General features: G+C 39.5%; 1 protein-coding gene across 3 annotated transcripts in view; it reads left to right on the forward strand.

Moving 5' to 3' along the window:
- Window positions 1–21,104, forward strand: part of LOC148339730 (signal peptide, CUB and EGF-like domain-containing protein 3) — an 87,857-nt gene that overhangs the window by 18,497 nt on the left and 48,256 nt on the right. For all 3 annotated transcript variants that reach the window (XM_088290913.1, XM_088290911.1, XM_088290912.1), the window contains exons 2-4: window positions 3,733–3,855; window positions 7,071–7,196; window positions 19,641–19,775. In XM_088290913.1, coding sequence (XP_088147039.1) covers window positions 3,733–3,855; window positions 7,071–7,196; window positions 19,641–19,775 — 384 coding nt within the window. The remainder of the gene's footprint in view (window positions 1–3,732; window positions 3,856–7,070; window positions 7,197–19,640; window positions 19,776–21,104) is intronic.

The raw sequence follows: 21,104 nt of genomic DNA on the forward strand, positions 1-21,104 counted from the left end.
GATATTTGTGTGTTTCTGTCAGGATGAACGCTGCTGAAAAATATGGACAGCCAACAACTTGACTGAAAAAAAAAAAAATGAAAATGGTTTCGACCTTCCTAAATCCTTGGTGGACATTTGATTGTGTTAGAAGATAGAGATTTATGATTTGCAACAAAAAGGCCAAGGATGGATTTTAATCTCGATTACTGAGCTGCCTCGAAACCATTCGAACTGTTTGACCTCGCTTCACAGTACAAGACCAGCAGCATTAAAAGTATTCGCTGGCGCCTAACAACATGACGATTACAGTAATGAATACATTCCACATTAAAAACAACACTTCCTCTTGTGGCTTCTTTTTTTTTCTGGGAAGGCAGATGACTAAAAACCAAGTCTGCGCCACGGGAGATGTCTTATTGTTTTCACATAATATAAATCAATACTGCGACTGGGGGAGCTTCTGCGTTGCTAAATGGCCAGAAGGAAACTTGGCAGGAGTCGAGCCACGACCACCCCGACTGCATACTGAATTCCATTTTTTTTTGCACAGTACTCTAAAATGTTTTTTTCGACAGTAAAGCATCACCAACTACGATTCTGTAAATTTGTTACATTTTCTTTCTGACCTAACAGTCAATTATTTAAGCTAAATAACCAGGTGCTTAATCTCGATTGAAATAAATCTTTTGGCCTGCAGCAGGGAGCCTGAAGACATTGCTCTCCATTTATATTCTAACCTCGGAGCTCAATGTTCTTGCTGAAGTAAAACCAAGTTTAATAAACTCTCATGGAACAAACTTTGCTGATGTTGTTCCCATTACAGTCGCAAGCAAATGCGTCACGGAGCTGCTCGGGTTTCTGATTGCGATCGTGCAAGCATTCTGCATTGTTACAACTGTGCTCACATCCACACTCACTCGTGTCCTCCAGGAATAGGCAATGTGCTAAGCGTGAGGGTTTACGTTGCAGGTCATTTCCCAGTGGGATCAGCCGGCTCCTGCAGAGGGCTTGTGATAAGAGTGGATATTGGGAGCTATGTAAACCTTATTAAACTGCCCTTCCCCTGTGCGCAGAGGGGTAATCCTGAACACCTGGGCTAGTTAGCTAGGATTTGGCTGGATTAGGGGTTCCGTCAAGGCGGATCTGACCGTGCATCTGCGCCAATCCATTTCCACGCTTATCTTTTCACATTCTCACCCAAATTATTCAGACTGCAGGAATTTACATTGAAAATAGAACACTTCAATTAAAGGGACTAAATATGTCAGAGCTTTGTTATGGTGTGTCAGCGGTCGTTTACTTAAATCTGTGAAAAAAAATTTAAAATGTCGCTTATGGGGGCTGACATTTTTAGGTCTGTTTAACCTAACGAGAGTGTGAATTCTCAAGAAGTGATGTAAAATATTTAGAAATGACAAGCTATGTATTCAAATGCCGTTAAATGTGCAAAAAACTATGAACGTCATCATTTACATTTCATGAACCTAGCGAGTTGCGAGCCAATCTGGATTTCTCTTACGCTACGTAATACTTTGTCAGATGGCTGGCCGATGCACGATTTCTCCTTATATTGAAAAAGTTTGCCGTTTGTTTCTCTTTAATGTTTATATTAGTGATGCAGGTATCTAATTGGTTTCAAGGCTGTTTGAGTGTTTTTATTTGCTCATGGCTTCTGTTTGATTGTGCTCTTTGGGCCATTCTTAAATGCCTTAAAAAATCTAAACATAAAACACATGAAGTGAATGCATTTGACCATGCATGCTAAATGCCCACACACGTGCATGTTAATTGCTGGCTCATTGTACCGTGAATGCTGAGTAAACTCATGAATTTTTAGTACCACATCCCAATGACAGCATTTGCACTTCTTAGCTTTTGAGACTAGCAGCAGTTGACATCAACTAGCCCCGATGACTTTTATATTTTTGGTTGGCGTTCATGTTGTTCGCTAAATCAAAAAGTAACCGTTTGTTTTTGTCACAGAATCATGTCGAATTATAAAGTCATTTGCCTTTTACACTTTCAACAGTTCGGAAAGATGTATTTTGGTCTAATGATCCTCGTTATTTTTTTTTTATTCAACAGTTGGTTCTAAACTCAATTAAATATTTTTTTGTATTTTCTGTAAATATTTTCACTGATGATTTCTGCTACATGTAGAAATTGGCCTTCCACTGACCAATGAAGAGTCAGTCACTCATAAATGACCAAGCATGGGTATAGAGGATATAATCTCGTGACTCATGTAGAGGCTCGAAAATGAAGCTCAAGCCAGAGGGCAGCATCTTTTTTTTCTTCTTTTTTTTAATCTCCCAAAAGGAGTACATCTGTTCTTTCATTTTGAGCAACCACAAACAATAAACCTATTGCGATTTAAACTTTTGCTTCACCATAATCCATCACGTGCAGCACCTGTAGGAGGGGGACGTTGCTAGAAATTTCTTCTATGACTTGTCTCTTTGTGTTTGCCATGTTGATGGCGCGTACCTTGAAAAAAATTAAGGATTAACCAGAAAAAAAATTCACAAACATTGATTATTGCACAAAATAAAATCCGAGTCATGCTGGTGAAACATGTTTTTAATGCATGCAACCAATGTCCATACTTTTATATAAATCCAATACTTTTTTCTTAATGAGGCAAAAAAACAACGTCGATGAAGATGATGGCTTTCGTTTAGCCATGTGCTTTATAGTGCTGGTTTTAAAGATGGTTGCACACTTGAGTACAATGACAATAAAGGGATTTCTAATTCTAATTTAAAGCGCCTCCGTTTATTTATTTATTTATTTGTTGCTTTCAAGCTGAAGCCTGGAGCGTTTATACTAGAACGGATGAACTGCTTATAATTCCCTCCATCTCGCTTACAGCCCCGGTCCAAAAACAACCATAAAACATAATTCTGTCATCAACATGATTTCACCGTAGATTTGCTGTTCTTTTGGCAATGAGCATTCTCTTTTTTTTTTTTTTTCACCAAACATATCTATTGAAATAATGGCCAAATAGTTCAACTTTTGATTCATCGCAGCATAACAAAATCTTTCAAACACGCCGGGAAATGTCTTATGGTCCGATGAAACCAAGGGTGAAGTCGCTCTTCACCTAAAGACCAACATACTTAGAGTGGTGTATATTGTCATGTCAACGTGATGTTTTGGGCGTGTTCTAATTCGGCTGGATCTAGTGCCTTGGACAAGGTGGGGGGAATTAGGAACAGTTTGAAATAGCAGCCAGTGTCAGCACAAAACCTTCAGTAAGCAAAACATGAAAATAGTCAAGAAAATTTAAGTGGACATCTAAAACTTATTTTCCGTTAATCTGGTGTCATTTAAATAGTGGACTGAATGTGATTGGTTAATTCTGAACACCGCCACATACATCCCAGTTATAACAGTGTGAGCACTCAGTTGTTCATTTTGACCTCCCTCTTGAAAATAGATTTTTTCAGACCACCAAAAACTTTGAACAAGGGTGTGTAGACTTTTTATACCCATGTGTAAAGAAGGTGGGGAAATTAAATAATCTGAAAGACGTTCAAAGGAAAGGAACACTCACCTGTTTTCTGTGTTTTATTTTGAAGGAGGTGCATGACGGGTTTCATCAATAAATGCACGTTGAGGCTGTGTCCATTTTCGATATGCTCGTCGCTTTACTCTGCATTTTTACTTGTCAAAGTCAATTGAGGTTTACATGGATTTTCTTTTCTGTGGTGGGATCGATTTAACAAGTGTTTTCTTTCTTCTTAGATGTGGACGAGTGTGCTGAGGCACTTGACAATTGCAGCATCGACGCCATCTGCCAGAACACACTGAAATCCTACAAGTGCATCTGCAAGTCGGGCTACAAAGGAGATGGCAAACATTGTGAAGGTAAAGAATTCGGAATGAATATGCCCAATTTCACACGTGGTTTGTCGTTTGCCCATTCTGTGCTTCCCTTCGTGACCGAGGAGGGAACCGTTACTGTGAAAGACGTACATCTTTATGTTGATTTCCCTTATCGCTCGGTGAAGACTTTCACTTGGTTTGATACGAACATCTGCTTCACTCAGCATTAGCCGTGAAAGCAAAGGGAAGCCAGGGAGTGGGAAGTGGATGGAGGATGAGAAAAAACAGTTGCCGAGTGCTTCTTTATGACAAGACGAAATGAAGCAGTAAATTTCCTATACACATGCTGGAGAGAATTAAGACTGCGGCTGAAATAGCAGTCAGAGGCACAGCCAAGGAGTCAGGGTTATTTCCAGCAGGGGTTCTGAAGACTTTCCTCCCTCCCAAACGCAAACACTCTGGATCAGTATATTCCACAAATCTTATTTGTGTTATTACAAAGCCATAATCACAATGTTTTCTTTTTTTTTTTTTTTTTTATTACTGAATGGCCTCTTGCCTGTTGGCCATTCAATACGGATTTGTGAAGTTTTGGTTGTGCAATGTTCAGTCGTCATCAATCAAAGGATTAGGGTTAGCAGACAGTTCTAAAATGATGATATTTTTGCAAAGCAAGTTTCATTTATAAAGGTAATTGAATTTGAGACCCCAGTTCCGTAGTATTTTCCAAAAGGTCCGTTTTATGGGAACACTGGTTAAACATCGAAACTGACAACATTCAATGGTCATCAAGCAATGATGGCGAAGCATTTTTAGTTCATTCCAAAGTTAAATAAGAGAATGCTGCACACAAAATATGCGTAAAAATTATTAAGAGCCAAGAATGAAAAAATACTGAACAAGTTAGAATGATAGTAATATTAGTTTTCGAACTAAATTACATATGACAGTTAGGAGTACGTCACAAGCGTGCTTGTGCGTGTATGTGTGCGCCTTTTGGTTGGTTGTTTATCAACTGTAAATGTCAGCGTGCATGTGCGCTTGATCAATACAAAAACTTTGAAGCCTTGGATTAACCGGGAAATACGAATGGTTCAATGGCTTTTCCGGGTTAGTGTGATCAAAGTCTGCTTATTGAGTGACAACTGCAGACACTCAGACAACGACAGATTTAGTCATGAGGTCATGTGCACAGCCACGCTCATAAAGGGCACAAGGGTGAAAGTGATGAAGTTGAAGTGTCCCTCATGGTTATTTGGGACATTCGTCAATTTATTAGAATATATATGATTGAAGTTAACATCGTTAAAATTGTTGTTTTTGATTTCACAAATGATTGTTTCAATCAATGTGGATCCTTGGTAAAAGATACACATCTTTTGATGTGTTTTTTTTTCTAAATCTGATCCATCATTTCATTCATTTTGTAGACTGTGCACAAAGTCAAGTTTGAAGATATTGATGAGTCATTCATTTGTAGGTAATATTTTAATGGTTTCTGATTCAGAACATTAGAAATTGTTATCCTGCATATGGACAATTTTTGTCCGATGGCTGTGCTTAATTTTCAATTCATTAGTTTGTCCCATCTTTAATCAAGTACTTTTAGTGTAGTTCTTCACAGGCAAAACCCAATTCTGGAAGTGAACCATTATTACTGTGTTATTAACTGTTTTGAACATTATGGGACCCATGAGGGCAACAAAGCACACCTGTCAGTCATAAGTTTCAATAACTCTTGCTAAAAAATTCTCTGTTGTTCTCTTATATTCATATGTCAGCTCAGTTTTACCCATTTCTTGATAAATTAGGAGGAATCCGCTTCACTGTTCAAAATAAACCCATATGGAGAGGACTGCATGGGATTGTGAACCACACACACTTCTTGTTGCGACTTAGCAAGACTGACAAGCTTAGAATATGGAACAAGGCTGATGGAGGCGAATCTGTTGCAAATGTTGTGCATGTTCCAGGGTAAAAGAGGAATGGCAAAGTGATGGGTGATTTTTTGCTGAGCTTGGCGAATGGCGCTGATGTGTGGGAAGAAGGGACGTGGGGAGCAGAGAGTGTTCCTTTGTCTTGGTCCCGTCCCTCCGCTGTCAAGTCTAATTAAGCCTTGAGAGCGGTCGCCTCAAAGAGAAGCTGAACGACCAGGATCATAGGGCCTTAATGGGCCAGCAAGTGCTGAGTGGATGTGCACAGTGTTCGCAATCCATCGTGTCCCCGGTCTTCTCAGTGGGGCCCTGCAGCCATCATCATAACCGTTACGGACAATCTCACTCTCACTGTCAAACCAATCTGCGATCTTTCTGTAAATGTCAGCTCCCACTCCGTTTTTATGTGTCACATTTCTTTGGTTTTTGCACTTGTGAACTTACTTTGTGGTCTTAATGGTGATTAAGTATGCACCATTTCCCCTCTTTGTAAGCTTAATATTACCATTACAACTGCTCATCTGGCGTTGGATGTTTCTGCCTCTTACACAAGGTGCAAGAGTATCTACTTTACTCAAACCTTTAAACACACACCCCGTCCCATATTTAAATTGCAAAAGAGAAAAAAGTTGTGTTGCTGTATTTGTAAAATTAAATAAAATGTCCAGAATATGTATCCTTGTCTTTTAAATTTGACATGGATGTAAAACACTAATTTCTCGCTCCCACTCCTTCAATAGCATTGTTATTACATTGTTGCAGTTCTGGCTGAGATGTGTTGAATTGGATTGAGTCTATCTATTATTTAAAACAATTTATACTACATACTATATATCCATTGAAGAGAGAACCAAGTTATCAGGAGGTTCCCAAACCAGACAAAGCACGGCTCAAAGACCCGTGATGATGAATACAAATTTTCGACAACATTTTCCTTGCCCGGCTGCAGGGGAGTGGGGCCCCACTCCGGTGCCATGTCTGGAGGTGGAGCTCGATGGCGAGCGTCTGGTACCCATTGGGGCACAGCCCAAAAAGCCAACATGGGTCTTCCTTACCATGGGGGTCACCACCTGTGGGAGGGGCCAAAGGAGTTGGGGTGGAATGTGAGTTGAGCAGGGTAAAGAAACCACCTTTTTAAAAATGTACTAACTCCTTTAAAAGGCTGGCTTGGTAGAGATGCAATAATTGTATATATTTATCAGACATTATTCTCAAGTCACCACTCTTGCTACCAAAGCTATCCAGTGACTATCTGGAACACGACATGTTTGTGCACTTAATGCGTCTGCTTTAATGTCTTCATTTGTTGTTGTTTTTTTGTAGATGTCGACGAGTGTGCGACCGAATACAATGGTGGCTGTGTCCATGAGTGCATCAACATCCCGGGAAATTACAGGTGCACATGCTATGATGGCTTCCGCTTGGCACATGATGGGCACAATTGTCTAGGTGAGTGTGTGATTTGTGTGCGAGTGGGGGTGTGCGTGTGAGTGTATGGGCGGGAGTTTATGAATTCTTTCTTCCTTGTGTTCGCTAAGTGAAATGTCTGTCACAGTTCTGTGAGAAATCCTTATTATATATGGATTAGAGGTATGAATTGGTTACAAATGGTATGTGCAAGTAATTCTCAACCTGAAACTTCAAGTTTCAAGCAGGTCCCAAGAAACTGTGGCAAAATCAATCATCAATACAAAAAACTATGAGTCCCAAAATAATTTATAAGCGGTGTAGAACATTTGACTGCACATTAAAGCACAGGAGATTAACATCAATAGTGTAGAGTGCCGAGATGCTCAATTTGGCAACGAGTCCTGGTGGGAAAGTCTTTCTAATGATTAGCGCTAGAGAGTTGACTGACTCGAAACTGAAATCCAAAATCGCAGCTGTAGATAGGTTTAGAGATGTTGTAATGGATTCCACCAGTTTTGATGCTTAGTTTAGTCCTAGTTTGACTTCAAACTGGTGTATTGTACAGTAGCATGAAAATCTTATCTGCATACGAGCCACTTTGTATTCACTGCTAGCATGTAGCAACACTGAGCTTTGTACATAGATTTGCTAGCTTTAGTAACTTTCACAATCACATCATTTTTAACGGTTCTAAATCAGTTTCTGTATTGTTTATTACATAATTATCTTCACAATTAATTGGAAAATGGTTATGAAGCTCAGTTAAAGTTTGACGAGCCATTGGTGAGCATTGTGGTGGTTTTAGAGACGGAAGTGAGGTTAAATGTGTACTTGTTGTTTTTAATCTTAAAGTTACAAACCTTGCCTAGCACAGTTTGCGTGAACGACACTTTTTTTTTTAAAATAATCTACTATGGTGAAATTGTGTATTTTCAACTACGAACACAATGACTTGTCGAGTCATGTCGTCGAAGTCAATGTCACTTGAATACCAAGTCAAGACTTTGATACATTTTAGCCAACAAGTCGCAATTCCTAAAATTGAGGAGTCGGGTCTGACTCAAGTCCTCCACCTCTGATATTGATCTTTTGTCAGGAGAAGACGTGAACCCACGTGGTAGCATATATTCATTGCTTCACATCGCTAATATCACATCACAAATGCTAATCTTAGGCGCGTGTCCTTTATGGGCTCTTATGTTGCTTGCATGAGATATTAAAAACTTCCTCATTACACATAGCATGGGAACCCTAGCCCGGTTTCTCATACAAAAAAAACGGCTTTGCTTTTTAATTAGTCTGACAAAAAGAGAGTGAATTTATGAAGGGCTTGACCCTGAGCTTAGAGCTCTGAGTGAGCCACTGGGCCAATGTACTTTCCCATGGTTTAATATTTCACCAGTGCGCTGTGTAAATTAGCCTCACTGAAAATGTTTTAAAAGTCTAATTAAATAATGTGTCTCTTTTTACTAAACATAGACATCACCCCTGCTTTGGGCTATCCACCTGACCTATATGCTTTTATTAAATCCGAGTGCTACATCTCTGTCATGCTTTTAGTCTTATCCTACACTAGTCACTTTGGTGGGGAACTGGAACCAGCTACTGGGTACGGTGGAGCTCACATTCAGGCAAAGCCATTATTCATACAGAGCTAGCTTTTATACGTGAGTACACAAAGTGGCACGGTCACATGAACCTCATCAATCATTTAGCCAAAGTGCAGTGATGCCAAGTTGAAGGTACGCGTTAACAAAAAACACCTGCATCTCCTTGGTTCCATCATCAAGTAGAATGGTGCCAAAATAATTAGTCACGTCTAAGAGCATCGTGCAAATGCCAGAATTTTGTCACTCGTATTCATGCATTACACTGAGAAATAAAGGACTCCAATCTCGCATTGTGTACAAAGCTCACTGCCATCAGGATCAGAAGTTCAATGGGTTCATCCTTGGCCCACTGTGCCCATTCCACTCGTCTACAAAGAAATCGGTTGCATCCCTCTTCAATGGAGGTAACCAGTCGTGACTACGACAGGCTGCCGTGGCTTTCTCTTCCTCGTCTACTCAAAGTCTTTCTGCTCTTGCCTTTCCCTCGCGCGCTCCCCTCTTGCTATATCTCAGTTGGATCTGCATGGCGGGGCTATTTTCCGAGCCATTTAGAAACTACACCCAGTTGTGAATGAATCATTTGATGTGCCGAGGATCTGCTTCTGACTTGCGTGCAGGTGTTTACTTGCAATGAATGGTTGTTTGACGGTAAATCAAACGGTTTTATCCATCAGTCCTTTTGATACAGTTTGTGCCCGTAAATCCGGCGCCATCGAATCAAGACAGCTTTTAAGTTTAGCTTCCGTGCAGACTTTATCCTTATGATGGGGCTAAATGTGCATAGAGCACCACTCTTAACATTTCAGTTTTGACTGACACTCAAATTATGAAATTAATTTAACATTATTCTTATTGTGGTCGTAGTTTGCATTGGTATGCAACTGCAGTGCATTCTACAGAGAGCTGTTCCCAATATTTTTGACGAGTTCTAAATATAGTTCACTCACCCCTATGTCTGCAAGATATTGTTGAATGTCGTGGAACTCCATAGTTTCATATTAGAAGGCTTGGTATCTGAGCCCTCAAGTAAAAAAAAAATACATTAAAACAAATATATTTCTACTTGAACTGTTGAAATGTTCAATTGTACGCTGAAAATTAACTCTGAATGATGAAAATTATTATAACAATGGTCACCATTGACGTAGCGTTACTTTGGATTGACGGTTGATACCTTCTAATAAGCAGCGGTCTCTTCGCCAAATCCATTATGCCTGCAGCGGAATTGTGCGCCGTTAAAATCCTGGCGACTCGCACTTCAGAAATAATGTGTGTAACTAGCTTGACTTATAAAAATTACCCCACACTTGACTCATAGTTTACTCGGTAATTGTAAAATAAATGATTAATATCGTATTTTACAGCAAACCCAGTGAACTTCCGGTTCAATTGAGCAAAGATGTTCCGCTGGAAGTATACAGTAAATTACTGGAGTTGATCGTGAGTGACGACGAGATAACGAACCTGACTTACTCTGTTTGCCCATGTGCTATTAAATTACGGACATTAAACGGTATCGTGTTGCATTGACATTCTTCCTGGAAAGCAAAAATCTCAATCAAGTTGTTTATTTTATCTCTAAAATATGTCTGCAATATTGTAAGGTGAAATCTGGTGATTGATTGTTAAGACAAGAATGTAATGACTCTGGAAGTGGGTCAACGTTTGACCATCCTCTTGGGCCACACTATCTAAGAACCACCCCTGTAGCTTCCAAGTCCGCCCATTGTCTAGAAACATTAAAGGACTCTCGGGGTTACTCCTTGTAGAGAGCCGGCAATAACCCTCAGCACAAACCCAAGAAGAGAGGAAGAGGTATAAGTAAGGTTTCACCTCAAGGCCCCAACTTCATCTTTCAGGTTTAAGCTTCTTTTCGGCCCCAAAGAAAAGGTTAGTCCCACTTGGCCCTGGAGTGGGGAACCTACGCAGCTGGTTCCCAGACAAGGTCAGACCCTCAGAGTCCTTAAAGACCAGATGTGCCCGAGGCTACAGAGCAGGAGACGTTGACTTGATCCTTAAAAGTTCATGTTGAGTTCATAATCTTAGATCATTATGGTGATTGTTTGTGTGTTTTATTGTATGTGATGCGTACGTGGTCGTGATGGCCGTAACTGCAAAAGTTTTAGTCTTCTCAGACTTCTGTGTTCTTGCCAGCCCAGGGACCGTTTCCCCATGCGTCTCCTTCATGGCATTTCTTTTCGTACTGCGGCACGTGCCACATGACTCCTTGTAATTGCATGTGTTGGCAGCATAATGGCATTGGGCGGTGGCAGAAGGCGGCGGAGCATGAAGCAGAACGCTGCCTTGTGTGCTTCAACAGGGACGCTGTGGTTTCTGAGGTCTCCGCTGTCTGCCCTAAGCCTCACAAAGATGTCAGGAAGTCAGCAAGGTGGAAGCAATGCAATATTACAGCACACTGCTTTTGTCCATGCGGAGTGAGATGTCACTCACTGTATAATTTAGCCCAAAGTGAGCTTTTGTACCCTCTCGAAGCTTCCCGCAGAAGCAAGAGGCAACGTGGCATTCAAGAGCCTGATTACATCTTTTATAACCATCATGGCTATTTGCCGGTGGAGGTGAGGGACGGATGGTAGTTAATCACCACATGGCCAAGCTGTAAAGGATTTTTAGAGTCTTAGGAAAAACAGAGGAATCAATGTCAATTTAATCCAAAACACACATCCCCTTTACAATGAAAACCAGATGCAGGAAGTCTATTAGTTCTCCACTGTAGCACCACCGTCCCCACTTATGACCTCCGCATTTCGGATGAGGTCCTTTTAGAAACCCGAGGATATGTCGTTAGCATTGTTACTTGCTAAATTAATTTATCATCTGTATCATACACATTAGTGCAAATATTACTTCCATCAAAAAACACACAATTTCACCTTTAGGTTGAAAATCGATCAAGCATGCTGTAAAGGACCTTTATCACCGCATTGTTTACTTGTATCCATGCTTCACTGCTTTGTCAAAAGACACATTGCTCCGTGTCATCAAAGAAGTGACTTGAGGGGGGGCTTGGGGGGGGGGGGGGGGTCCACCAGTAGGTTGTGTTCATTTTGATTCTTGTTGACTTACGTTGATTTGGTTTGTATTGATTTAGTAGAGCTCAATTCCCTTTTGCAATCGACAGGGAAATGAATGGCCTTTTCACTTTAACCTGCCAAAGTCATATCATGATCTATAACGTCATTACGGCTTTGAGGCATCAAAAGCTTTCAAGTAACACCTTTGAGAAGGTCGAATGAATTAACCCCGCTAAGTGATTAGATTTTTGCCAATTAATGTTAGTGTAAATCGTTATTGCATTATGGCGCAACACTGAAATCGCCCCTCGATATACAGTGTGTAGTAAATCTGCGTTACCAGATTAACCTTAATCCCAAATCTTGTAATATCTCATACCCGCCAGTTCTGGGGTTTGAATCCGAGCTCTGGCCTTCCTATGTGAAGTTTCTTTGCTCTCGGAACGCCATCTTTTTTCAGTGCGCCAAAAGCATGCTCGTTAAATTAATTAAAGGTTCTAAATTGTCTTTAGGAGTGAGTTTAAGTGGTTGTTTGTCAGTATTTGTCTAAACATGACCTTGATTGACTGGCGAGAAGTCCAAACTGTACCCCCCGCACCTGAAGTCATCTGGGATGGGCTCCAGCATAGCCGCGAGTTTATTGAGGATGAGCAGTTTGGAAAATTAATGAATGGATGGATTTTGACTTGACTCTGCGTCCCTGACGAGCTGTTTTTCAAATTATTTTATGCTGCATTTAATTTCTATATATGAAATCAAATTGATCAAGTTGTGCCAAGTTACCATTCAAGACTAACTGTCAAAAAGCCAACCAAGTGGAAATACATCATGTGAAGATGTCAAAAAATATTTCACACCCAACTGATCAAGGCAGATGGCTAAAATAATCGGAAATGTGTTTCTTCTCAAAACTTTGTTTCTAAATACATTATATTGTGACAAGTCTGAGAATATACATTACTGCCACTTGAAGCTTTGAGCGGATATTTTGGGGCGTTTGAAAGTGGAAACCATGGCCTGATTTATTTTTTATTTATTTTTTTATTTAATTTTTTTTTTTTTATGATTGTGAAGCCTCATTTTATATGCAGTACTTGCAGATTTCTTTTTTTAATCATTCTAATTTGGCAGGGTTGTTGACAAGACTGTTCTCTGTGGTCTGTCAAATTTACAGGACATTTATTCTCACTTTACAGGGTCTTTAAGACTTGTCTTTTACGATACTGTATCTGTGAATTGTGGTCCCTTAATTTTTCCACTTGAGTTTGCCAATTATTTTTTAATTTTATGGGAGTTTGTAATGCACCCAAATAGATATCACAGCCATAGATCAAGAGGTCGACAAAACCATGTGATAACTGCTTCATCAATTAAAGACAACTTCAAAAAGGGAAATCCTTGTTGCTATGGAGATGCAAATGTCGGCCATGTTTGGCTGACACGCCTTTACAAACCAACAAGTGAATGGAAAAGGCATATTTGTCCGCCACCTTTAACCCCTGCTCGGATAGAGTTAAGCCAACAATGATCCTGTTACCCCTATGACATCCTATCCAGAGTCCAGGAAAGCACAGGCTCTTCTCGGGCTAAGCACAACTCCTCCTCACTCCACCGCAACCCTACCTCTCTTTGGGATCAGTCACTCTGCTTTTGTTGTGATCCACATACAATATAATTTTTTTGGACAAGCGTCTCCACAGCACATTGGAGAGGAGGTGTCGGGACAGATTGAAAGTTGGTTTATTAGCCGGCTCTCGAGGACTATATCAACAAACGCCCTCTCCTTTCTTGGTGTTGTTCATTCCCATCCACCATGAAATGAACAATTCCAGCTGAGCCTATTGGCAGAAATGCTTGAGCGGTAACTGAAGCCTGAGACTGGGTTTAGCGATGTAAACGTCAAACAGCCTGGTAACCGTCAGACGTCAGTATGAGGGCCTCTTGTCTCCTTGGCATAAGGTTGTCCAACAAGAAATCTATTTTGAGTTTGTGTTTCTTAAATACTTCCAGATTGTTTTGGAGCAGCAGAGAAAGTCGATTTTACATGAGTTTAGCGTAGGAATATTCTGATGTGATTTCAGGGATGGGATTTTTAGAATATAAAAAAATAAAATGACCCCACCTGGTGATCTCAGATATCATTCAGTTAAATGCAAAGTCAACCCCCCAACAAATCTTTGCAATTTGTTCTATGCGTCTTCACTAGTCTGAACATGACATTCTGATTAATATTGCGTATGTGGAATATGAGTTAAGCAACACAATCTACCCGTTTTTTACCCATCTCAGGTGAGCGTCCATTTTGTCACGTTTCAACTGAAAATGACATCACAGTTGCTCAGAGCTCAGGTAACGATTAATCGAATCAATCAAACTTGGCTGCTAGCTCTGTCATTTACAAGATACCAACAGACGACACCGTCTGAGACTTAAAGTCAAAACATAAGCAGAGCGGCATTGAGACTTCTTGGACGCGCAGATGAACTTCTGATAAGTGGCATAAGGCTCGGTGAAATTGCTGCGGTATTTGTGTTTGCCGATTTATGAATTCTTTTTTTTTTTCACACTCAGCTTGGTCACGACATTTATTGTGGACATTGGTACCACAGTAGAGTGGGTAGGATGTGCTTGCTCATTTTAATGACTGTAGTCCCCCGCATGGCGACCCAAAATAAATACATAAAAATATAAACAGGCTGAGTTGCGCAAGGCCTAAAAAAAGTTTGCTCAAATCTTGGGGCTTCATCCTTGTGGTATTTTACCAAAAGCTGTAATGGGTTAATAGAAGAAAAGAAGATTCTCTGTATGTGTCCTTTAATAATTAAACAAACATGTGCAAAGTCAGGGCTTTTGCAAGTTGCTGTTTTCAAAAGCTATTTACTAGAATCTTGCTGTCACTGATTCGTGGAGTGCTATGCTGAGAAGAGATTTATTTTTTTTCTTTGAGTTTTTGAAAGGTTCTGCATAAATAACCACACTATTAAAACATCCCCTTTCATGGACTGTTGTTATTTAATTATTGAACCTTTATTTAGCCACTTAAGACAATTGAGAACAGATTCTCATTTTCAGTGTTGACCTGGCAGCAGAGAGCAGAGTAAAACAAAGCAAAATGAAAGCAATACAAATACATAAACAACAAACTCTATCGTGTGATTATAGTTACATAATACATTGCATTACATCATAACACGAGAAAGGTTGTGGTTCTTCTCACTGTTTACACGGATATGATAACGTTGCGCATTCCACCCTTGCAGTTTGAGATCCATTTTTTCAAATAAAGTGCTGGAGCAGACTTTCTACCCTATCTATATATATATATATATATATATATATATATATATATATATATATATATATATATATATATATATGAATATATATATATGAATATATATATATATATATATATATATATATATATGAATATATATATATGAATATATATATATGAATATATATATATGAATATATATATATATATATGAATATATATATATATATGAATATATATATATATATGAATATATATATATATATATGAATATATATATATATATGAATATATATATATATATGAATATATATATATATATATATATGAATATATATATATATATATATGAATATATATATATATATGAATATATATATATATATGAATATATATATATATATATATATATATGAATATATATATATATATATATGAATATATATATATGAATATATATATATATATATATATATGAATATATATATATATATATATATATATATATATATATGAATATATATATATATATATGAATATATATATATATATATATGAATATATATATATATATATATGAATATATATATATATATGAATATATATATATATATGAATATATATATATATATGAATATATATATATATATATATATGAATATATATATATATATATATGAATATATATATATATATATATATGAATATATATATATGAATATATATATATATATATATATATATGAATATATATATATATGAATATATATATTAATAATAGAATGGGCAGAAAGTCCGCTCGAGCACTTTATTTCGGCTCAGCTGACACTTGAAAGACGACGTGTGTTTGCACTCTGTGGCTGGGTTCAAGCCCGTTGCTGTTTAGTCAAGTGGCTGGGGAAATGTGCTGTGTCACTGAACTCGGAAGGAAGCATAGGAAAATGTTGAATCTTGTTCAAAGTAACCTTTTCAAAATACGAAATCTTGTTTCAATCGGAGCTTGCCATGTACTTGCCGCCTTTGCCTCACTGACGCTCCACTAATCTACAGCCTATTCGCAAAGCACAGCGGCAACTGGCCGCTGAGCGAAGCCTCGCCCCACCCCCAGCTTTCCTGTTGCCCGTTACTGCACATGGGTCTGATTTGCTGCCTTTATTAGAGGGTGTTTGCCTCCTGTAAATGAAATACCCAAAGAGGCCAGTGTCCGTCCACTCACCTCCTTGTCTCTGGTCTGTCTAGACCACAGAGACGGTCCTGTCTGCGCTGCACAGAAGTCAAGCAGCGGGATGCATACGTAGACAACTCTGATGACAGACAGCAGTTGTTTTTCACTCACACTGTACAATCAGTCAGTAATAACTGTCAGTGACATCGCTCAACCTCGGGAAAATAAAAGCGAGCGACAGATTCAGGATTTTCAGCGAGGCATGTTTACATGGTTCTAAATCTCCGCGCGAGGCCAAATGTTATATATACAGTCAAGGCTATCTGAGAAACCGGCGGACATGGCCTCCGCAAACACAACCGATCTCTTAATCTCGCTGTGTTTGAACCTTCCTTTTCCCTTGGTCTCCTGGACTGGAGCAAGGATAAAGCAGCGACGTGTCTCATTTTTCAGAATTAAGGAAGCCCTTTCAACTTGATTGAGACATTTTTGTCCGTCCTCAAGAGAATTTAAAAAAAAATGTTTTAAGACCAAATAACATGAGCACTTCTCCGAGCCATGCCAGAAACCCTTTCCGCTTGGAAATATTTGCTTTGGACGCCAGCCTTGCCCAGCACACAACACAGGCAATTATGGGCGCTATTTAAAACGGGAGAGATCTACTGACAGGCGACGCCTCATTTGGAGGGATGAAGGAACCAGGAAATGAAACCTTCATTGATGCACTGAGAGTATGGAGAGAATTCCCCGCAGGCCTTCTGAAGCTGTTTGCATATCTCACCGGCATGCTGTTGGATGCATTAGGGACATTTGGGTTTGCGCATGCATTAGAACCACTTTTCGCTTTCAAGCAGCTCCTCTCTTTGTTTTTGCCAACTTCATAAAGTCAACAGCAAGGCCCGCTATTTGGTAAATCAAGGAAAACCTTGCTCTTTGGTTTCAAGGGTGCGGACACGTTTGTTGCTTGAATGAAAGAATCGGAATGCCGAAGTGTGACCTGCCGCTGACTTAATTTGTCAAGTCGCGGAGGTTGCCGTGTCGTCAGGTGCCTTTTAGAGCTCACGACCGTCTGTGCATCTGTCTCTGCATTTCTGCGGGGAGGAAAGAAGAAGACAGAGTCAATTTTAATTTGTAACTCTGCCGGGCTTAGAATTCCCCAGAAAGGAAACTTAACCTAGAGGCCTTCTCGGACTGGACAAATAGACAGTAATTTAGTTTCGCATGACGGTTTATTAAAAAAACAGCCTTGTATACACAGCAGATTATTGATGCAACGAGCAGTGGGGTGGATAAGGTTCCAGTGTGGCCGGTACTGATAGAGCCCAGGTCTCCAGGGGAAGAGAGAAAATGGAGTGTTACCTCCACAGCCACAGTGTACTCAAAAGCCCCCCAAAAAAAAAGAAGCTGCGCATGATTTTTGATATTCAAGAGACATGTTTTTGCCCCATTTGAGCAAAGCGGGACGTGTGTGTGTGATTTATGATCAGTGCAACTCTCAATTGCGCAATCGCCATTTCTTGTCCCGTGGGAGAGCCGAGCCTCAGGCAATACCTTTGAAAAGGCCCTGCCTCTGTGTGCACTTGAGGTGCATTAACTTGGTTGCTTGTCATCCTCCTACAAGCACGCCAGCCTTCAAGTCAAACCCCCACACCCACCCCCCCACTCACCCCGACCCACCCAGCCTCCCTCCTCCTGGACTCCTGCTTCCTCCCCTCTAACTGCATTCCACCGCCGTGGGGCTGACAGACACTCGTCATCAGCAGGTACTCGAGCCCAGGTGGATCGGGTTTCTCACTTGCCAGGGGTTTGTGCTGCATGTGCAATTTTATGGGTTAGGCATGCTGCAGTTGGCAGTTTCTGTGCAACTCTGGTGTGGTGCCATTTCGGATGCCTATTAGTGAAGTTGAGGCTTCTGCAAACAGATTAGGGAAAGCCCTGTTGGCGTTCCGATATACATTATTAAACAATGTATACAAACATATAGAGAATTCGTCTCCAACTGAAATGGCAGCTTCTCGTTATTGACATCATATGATAGTGAAGAGCATCGTCAATTCTATATTTTCTGCTCTAGCTTGATCACTTGTCACTTGAGTTTGTGGTCAATAGCAATGACATGGAATTGTTTTATTTTGTTGTGATTCCACCCGCCGGCTGTCTTTATTTGTGAAAACATAGAGAAAGGAACATTTGTAAAATGTAATCAAAAGTAAGGCGGTGGTGTGATTTATCCATACAAGCAGCCATTTTAATGTTTACTTGAATATGAATTTCGAATTAATCAATTAATAAATCAGGCCTTGAGATGGACTTTTAGGCCCTGATTTTACACAGGTTGAATTAATTTGTGAGTCAATCAAGAAGAGATTACCGCATTTTCCGGACTATAAGCCGCTACTTCTTTCCTAGATTTTGAACCATGCGGCTAATACAACAGTGTGGCTTTTCTGTGGATTTTTCTTTCACCTTTAGGGGGCGCTCTATAGTTCAGAAAATACGCTGAATAAATCAAAAAAAATTTTCTGTCTTGGGTCTGTTCTGTTTTAATTAGCAAAGTTGTTGCCGTGTTAAAAGGCAATGTTTTAACAATCTGTTTATGTACCTTTTTGTGCATTCACAGTACAAAATCATTCCGTACATTCGGTAAACAACTAATTGTTTTCAACATAGAAAACTGTGGATTATAGCTTCGTGCGGCTTGTATATCCTTTTTTTTTTTTTTTTAATCCCAAAAAGAGTTGTTGCGTCTTATATGCAGGTGCGCCTTATGGTCCGTAAATACGGCAATCAAGTAATAAATCGGGGCTTGAAATTGACTTTTTTGCTTAAATTCTACACGGGTTAAATTAATTGTGAGTAAAGCAAGAAGCAATTATTCATTTCAGCCTTCATACTTTTTGTAACATTTTTGTTTCTTGAAATTTACTGTGATGTATATTTTTTTTACCGTAACATGGGTGCTTTCACTGAGGAACATTTGGCAATCGCTCCCTTAGTGCACAATACAAGGTCCATAAAAGGCATTTGAGTTTGGTGTGGAACATTTTATGACCAGCCAATTATGACATTCAAATTAACCTCAGAAGTACTTTGTGTTCAGCACATGTGAAGACGTTAATGTGTTTGGTAAACATTATATTACGGCTTGTGCTTAAACTAATATTAGCATTTAACTCAGCTCTGTCGATAGCAACCAAGACCTCGCTGAAGCTCTTAAAAAAAGATATTCATCTGTTTCTTATTAGAACTCTCTCTGTTCAAAGACTTGCTTATTATGATTGTGGTTTACAAGTAGTTTTCCAGACTCTGGCAAGCAGCCCTCGGCGTACCTTTTGCTCTGACTGAAAGTGAATTGAAAAGTATATTAATTGTGTCTTACGTACGTGTCTCTCTATGCAGATGTCGACGAGTGTTCAGAGGGGAACGGTGGATGCCAGCAGATCTGTGTCAACATGATGGGCAGCTATGAATGTCGCTGCAGAGAAGGATTCCTCCTGAGTGACAACCAGCATACGTGCATCCAAAGGCCAAAAGGTTACTTTATACACACATGCAAATAGATTAGCCACAAAACTCACATTTTGACAATTATATTGATTTATTCTACCGTAGGCCGATGCCACATGCAAAAGCCAATTTATGACAATTATTTTGTACTGTATTTTAGCTCAAGGGTGAGCAGCATAAAAATAAGTTTTCTTTTTGCAGGGGAAAAGAAGAGAAGAGTAGTATAAATCTCTTTTTGTTTCCCCTCTGACACTTCAAATTCAACCCATTCAATGTTTGACAGCATTTGAAGCCATTGGCTGTTGGAGTTAGCCCAGGGTGCTGTGAGCAGACAAAACAATTAAAGGTAATGTCTGGGGAAGGCACATCTTATATTTACTGTACAGACATTTCTTTGCTGGTCTAGAAGTTACAGAAGACAGAGAGGCATTATTTATGTAGGATCAACAACATGTAGTGGTGTGCTTATGCTGCACTGTGCGTACTCATTAAAAAAAACAAAAAACAATCAAATCATGTTTAACATTCTTTTTTTATTTTTATTATTATTACAAACTTCAACCCACCACAACAAAGGACTAGGACAAAGACATGGCCGCAATCAAAAAAATAAAAAACAAACCAAAATAACAAACAACCAACATCCTGAAATCGTATGCAAAAAAACACACGCGAATGTCAGCACAACAACAAAATTGCAGTCCACGAGCGTCTCCAACAAAAATCAATCGAAATCACATCATGAACATTCTTCACTTTTTTTAAGGTAACCACAAAATATACAAACATAAAAAACACTGAAGTGTGTACTCACCCAAGTCAGAGACAATTTATGATGATGATGAATGTGCAGCAGGAGGGAGGGAAGTTTTTATTATTAGCAGATTTGCTTTACAGTTCTGAAGTACGGTTTTGGAATCCCAACTCCGGCCTTTCAGTGAAGTTTACACGTTCTTCCCATGCTTGCACATTTCTTCCCTCATCTTAAAAAAGAACTCCAAGGGCCCTATTTTGGTAGACAGGTGGACGTGCTTTCGGCGTGAAAATGTATTTTACTTTATTTTCGTGCAGTTAAAAGCCGGTCTAAGTTGTGGTGCAGTTTGTTGTAACGCGTTTTGCGTGATTTGATCCAGGCGTAGGGAGGTAGATTCTGCAATCCGCTGATATGTGTGGTGAATGTTATTGTGTTTAAGTGTGTGTATTGACACACACAGATGCAAAATCAGGGGTTGAAGGCGGTCTCCAAGTGCCCACGTCACATTGGTTCTCCTTAACATCCTCCACAAGTGTCGATCTTCTTGCAGTTCCTTTTAAATGTTATTTGCGCGTGTCTATGTCCTTCATGTACTCTAGAGA

This window comes from Idiotropiscis lumnitzeri, chromosome 3, assembly GCF_059441095.1.
Source record: "Idiotropiscis lumnitzeri isolate Australia: NSW breed Sydney's pygmy pipehorse chromosome 3, RoL_Ilum_1.0, whole genome shotgun sequence".
Classification (NCBI taxonomy): Eukaryota; Metazoa; Chordata; class Actinopteri; order Syngnathiformes; family Syngnathidae; genus Idiotropiscis; species Idiotropiscis lumnitzeri.